A 5,324-nucleotide genomic window follows, 5' to 3' on the forward strand; every position below is an offset into this window, starting at 1 on the left:
GACAGTGCCTGACACACTGGGAATAATGGCACTGGGTGGGCAGGCTCCTGTCTGACAGGAGGGAAATGCCAGTGCCTACGTGTGCGCGGGATTCGCACTGCGATGGGATGAGCTGGAGGCAGTGACAGTCTGTGTGTGTGGTGAAAACTGCCTGTGCTGCAGACAGCTGTCACGGGGCCTGGGGGGCTGTGGGCAGACCCCCAAGAGTGGCTGCTGCCCTTTGAGCTGGGCCTTACTGTTATGGTCTGGCCTGAGATCAGCAGTGCCAGGGTATGTGGGTCCCGTGAAGCTGCAGTTGACAGTGGGGAAGGAGGGGAAACTGAGGCACAAAAAGTTAATGGATGCTGAAGAGTGCAGGGAGGGCTGGGAACTGCTCCCTGACCCCAGCAGTTGTGTCCTCCTGCAGACAGCATCCTCCATTCGCATAACCAACATGTGTCTTCCTCTTTCCTCCTTCTCTCCAGGCTTCCATGTGATCCCTTCAGTGTCCAACATCGTTCCGGAGAGCTGCCTGCTCATCGTGGTGGGCCTGTTGGTTGGAGGCCTCATCAAAGGAGTGGGTGAAAAACCCCCTATCCTCAAGTCAGACATCTTCTTCCTCTTCCTCCTTCCACCCATCATCCTGGATGCTGGCTACTTCCTCCCCTTGCGCCAATTCACCGAGAACCTGGGCACCATCCTCATCTTCGCCGTGATAGGGACGCTCTGGAATGCCTTCTTCTTGGGTGGCCTGATGTATGCCGTGTGCCAGCTTGGTGGCAATGGTCTGAAGGACATTGGCCTCCTGGCCAACCTGCTTTTTGGGAGCATCATCTCAGCCGTGGACCCTGTGGCCGTGTTGGCTGTCTTTGAGGAGATCCACATCAATGAGTTGCTCCACATCTTGGTCTTCGGGGAGTCCCTACTGAATGATGCTGTCACAGTTGTAAGTACATGGAGGGGCTTGGTCAAGGGGATGGGGTTTGGTTTAGGGGAGCATCTCTGGGTGGTGGCACCAGGGTTGGCAGCTGTCAGGGCCATTGCAAGCTGCCAAGTGCCTCCTGCTAGCTGAGCTGCAGTTCAGCTTGCTCCAAACCTTGTCCAGGTGCAAAGCTATAGTGGCTTAAAACACTGCAGAGGTGGGTTAAGGTTGAAGCATTTTACTGGGTGGTTTGGGGAGACCGAGGGCACATGCCCAGCCAGCTGCTGCCTCTTGGTGAAGAGCAGGACTCTGCCTGGTGCCTTGGTCTGCTGGAGTCTGGGTGGAATTCCTGCCATGTTCCTGTGCTGACAGGGAAAGTGAGCAGGAGAATCTGGGTGGAATTCCTGCCATGCTCCTGTGCTGACAGGGAAAGTGAGCAGGAGCACGGAGGGACTGGCACTGGGTCAGTCAACACGGCTATGTAGCTGCTACTCCCTCTTGTTTCCTTTCTTGTGGTCCCCCTTGCTGTCCTCCAGCCCTGAGGAGGTGGGAGCAGGACATCACCAGTCGTGGCAAGGAGGCAGCCATGGGGGCTGCAGCCAGGGCTGGATCCCACCTGGATCACTCCTCAGCCCCATTCTGAGCAGCAGCTCTGCAGGGACCTTTGTGAGGTGGGGCCCAGGTCATCTGCTCCATTTCCAAAGGACGTCAGTGTCCAGGTGCTGGCTCAGCCGTCAGCGTGGCCTTCTCCTCTCTGCAGAGCTGTCCTCTAAATTTACCTCTAACCCACTGCTTTTTCCTGGCTCCTCTCCCATATCCCAGCTGTCCACTTCAGAGCTGGCTGCTCACTGTGCTGCTGACAAGGTTCCTGGTGATGAGGAACATGCTGTCCCACCACAGGGCTTTTCCCAGGCACTTTCCCCCTGTTTTTGACCAGAGGGGCTGCCTGCAGTGTGTGTGTATATTCCCATCCCTGGGGAATGCTTTTGCCTTCTGCTGCCATGTCTAATCCCTGCCCATGTCCCAGGACCCAGCCCAGGCAGGCAGGAGCTGACACCTCACCCTCTCCCATTTCCCACCCTGACATGCTTTAACATCTCTCCAGTGTCTATGGGTGGAAGAAGGTGATGCAGCCTAGAGTGGGTTTCTCCTGTGAGGTTTCCCCTCTCAGCTACAAAAGCTGCCTCAAGGGTTTGGGCTCTTCTCTGGGCCGAGCAGAGCAGATGGTGGCTTTTCTCTCCATACATCTGTCAGGGGTCCCTGAGCCTGGAGCTGTCCTACTCATTGGAAAATAGGAACAGTCTCTGGCTGTTTCAGATCATGACCAAAGCCTCTCCTGGGATGACAGCTGGAGAGCAAAGCTGTCCCAGACACATCACTGGTGGCACCATGTTCCTGTGAGCCACAGAGGACGAGGAGCTGGTCCCTATGGGGATGTGTCTTGCACAGCAAAGGACAACCAGCATTTTTTGGCATGAGGCTTGGTCAAGCACAGCACCAACACACCTCATCTCAGGTGTGCCACGCTGGGTACCCACTGCTGCTGCTCTCCCAGGGAAGGTCTGGTGCCAGCAGGGCAGTTTGAACCCCCCTCTCTCCTCTCCCTCCCAGGTCCTCTACCACCTCTTTGAGGAGTTTGCCAACTTGGAGAAGGTGACCATCATCGATATCATCCTCGGCTTCCTCAGCTTCTTCGTGGTGTCGCTGGGCGGTGTCTTGGTGGGCGTCATTTACGGGGTGATCGCTGCCTTCACGTCTCGCTTCACCTCCCACATCCGCGTCATCGAGCCCCTCTTCGTCTTCCTCTACAGCTACATGGCCTATCTCTCTGCTGAGCTCTTCCACCTCTCCGGCATCATGGCGTGAGTTGGGAGTGGGTGGGATGAGTTGGACCCCAGGCTCATTTGGAGGATTTGGTGTGGTGTATCCAACAGCCTTCTGGCTGGCCCAGCATGACCAGTACATGCCCAGTGAGAGCCAGAGGTGTGTTCAGGCTGGGATATGCAGGGAGGCAGATGAGGGAAGTGACTCTCTTGAGCTGTCCCACAGATTCTGGGACACTGTCCACCTGTTTCCCATTCTTCTGGTCACACAGTAGCGGGCAGAGCCTACTGAGCACTCAAAACAACATGGTTTGTGCTGCCTGACTCTGATGCTCACTCCTGCCTTACCAGGGGGAAGGAGAAACCTTGTGTTGCCTTCTCCAGAGGCCTTGAATATTGCTGGTGTCTCACAAGCCTTGTCCTGCTCTGGGGTTTGGTCTAAGAGCACAAAATGCTGCTGCAGGGACAGGGTTTGGGGCTGTCTTTGTGTCCCCATGGCTGCTGAGTGCCCTAACCTTGCCCCCAGGCTCATCGCCTCCGGTGTGGTCATGCGGCCCTACGTGGAAGCCAACATCTCCCACAAGTCCCACACCACCATCAAGTATTTCCTCAAGATGTGGAGCAGTGTGAGTGAGACCCTCATCTTCATCTTCCTGGGTGTCTCCACCGTGGCTGGTCACCACTACTGGAACTGGACCTTCGTCATCAGCACACTGCTCTTCTGCCTTATCGCGAGAGTGTTAGGTGAGGTGGCAGTGTGGTGGCAAAGTCCTTGGGGGTGGTCCTAGAATCATGGAGTCAGCTGGTTTGGAAGGGATGTTAAAGACCATCTAGTTCCACCCCTTTGCCATGGGCAGGGACACCTTCCACTGGACCAGGTTGCTCCAAGTCCTGTCCAACATGGCCTTGAATAGTCACCCAGATCCTGAGTCATTGGCAACTCTCAGGAGCATGATGCTCAGGTTTGCCTTGCTGGGGATACTGGAGTTGGCTGGGTGGCCCTGCTTCACTGTGGGCATCACCTTTTTTGGTGGTTGCCTTTGTGGGGAGGTGAGGTTAAGGCTATGGTTGTGCCAGACATGGAGTTGAAGCCGGTGAGGGATGTTGGGATGAGTGGCAGGACAGGACCCACGAGGCTGGTCTGCCAGGAGGGATCTCTTTGGGACTCACACAAGGCACTGCCCCACTCCCCCAGGTGTCCTGGTGCTCACCTGGTTCATCAACAAGTTCCGAATTGTGAAGCTGACGCCGAAGGACCAGTTCATCATCGCCTACGGGGGCCTGCGGGGAGCCATCGCCTTCTCCCTCGGTTACCTCCTGGACTATAAGCATTTCGGCATGAGGGACATGTTCCTCACAGCCATCATCACCGTCATCTTCTTCACAGTTTTTGTGCAGGTTGGTGGCACACAGGTTTCAGAGGGAGAGGGGCTTATTCAGTGACTGCACGTGTGTGTGGAGAGTGAGCAGCACATCCCCAGGCTCCATCCCTGTCCCCCTTCCCCAGAAGCTCCTGAGGTTGCCCAGTGACACCGATGGTGATCTGGTTGTGCTGAACCCATCCCACTCCCACCAATGTGCCTTGGGGAGAGATCTAACCCCACTCTCCTTTCCCTAGGGCATGACCATCCGGCCCTTGGTGGATCTGCTGGCTGTGAAGAAGAAGCAAGAGACAAAACGCTCCATCAACGAAGAGATCCACACGCAGGTAACGCGCTGCTCCGCTCGGCTCTCCCCATGCGCTTCTCATCGCCGCCTTAGCCCTCTTCTCTCTCTGCTTCTGCCACCTCCACCGCTGTAACCAGGCGGGTTTACAGAGCAGGACCTGCCCCTAAATCAGTGCCCAAGGTAAGGGGGGACAGAGCGAGGGCTCTCCCCCATCTGTGTCGTCCAGTGCCTGCTCTGACCTCCCCTGTGCCTGGTAGAGCCAAGCCCGGTTGTGTAGGACTGTGCTGCCTTCCCAAGGCCCATCCTGGACCCACAGCCCTGACATTGCACCCCCTGAGTGCCCTCACCTCTGTGTCAGCGTGGGTGTTGGGGTGGGGAGAGGGTGGGTAACAGCCCTCCGAGCTCCTTATGCCTTGGATGATCTCTTCCAGTTCTTGGATCACCTTCTGACAGGGATCGAGGATATCTGTGGTCACTATGGGCATCATCACTGGAAGGACAAGTGAGTGTGGAGGTTTGGTGGTTGGGGAGAAGTTTGAATCATCACCCAGAAGGTCTCTCAGCCCTGTGCTGTAATATCCAAATGTGCTTCCCATGCTGAATTACAGCCCTGGGTTGGGTGTGAGTGGAGCTGCAGGGCTGCACCCCTTCACCACACCACCCATGGCACATCACAGCAGTGTGGGAGCTGCTGGTGGCTTGTCCCTGCAGGAGCTCAGGACCATCCATAGTGGGTGTGAAGAGTTGCTGGGTTTTTTGGAGACTGCCTGGCTTGGGAGGGAGTGGGGGAAGCCTGGTCTGACCTGCCCCAGTGGGAACTGCACCCACCAGTGCTATCCTGGGCTGGGAATGGGGAGCAGGGAGTGGGTGCTGGGGCAGAGGGAGGGCTGACATGTCCCTACCTCTCCTTTCCTCGTGTCCTCGGGAAGGCT

At 56.7% G+C, this 5,324-nt stretch overlaps 1 protein-coding gene across 1 annotated transcript in view; it reads left to right on the forward strand.

Annotated features, from left to right (window-relative positions):
- Positions 1–5,324, forward strand: part of SLC9A1 (solute carrier family 9, subfamily A (NHE1, cation proton antiporter 1), member 1) — a gene marked incomplete at both ends in the record, with an annotated part of 29,356 nt that overhangs the window by 21,725 nt on the left and 2,307 nt on the right. Inside the window, 7 exon segments of the mRNA XM_009083583.1 lie at positions 465–925; positions 2,513–2,763; positions 3,251–3,468; positions 3,920–4,122; positions 4,343–4,432; positions 4,824–4,925; positions 5,322–5,324. The exon segment at positions 5,322–5,324 is cut by the window's right edge and continues 152 nt beyond it. Coding sequence (XP_009081831.1) covers positions 465–925; positions 2,513–2,763; positions 3,251–3,468; positions 3,920–4,122; positions 4,343–4,432; positions 4,824–4,925; positions 5,322–5,324 — 1,328 coding nt within the window.

This window comes from Acanthisitta chloris, unplaced genomic scaffold (assembly GCF_000695815.1).
Source record: "Acanthisitta chloris isolate BGI_N310 unplaced genomic scaffold, ASM69581v1 scaffold19761, whole genome shotgun sequence".
Classification (NCBI taxonomy): domain Eukaryota; kingdom Metazoa; phylum Chordata; class Aves; order Passeriformes; family Acanthisittidae; genus Acanthisitta; species Acanthisitta chloris.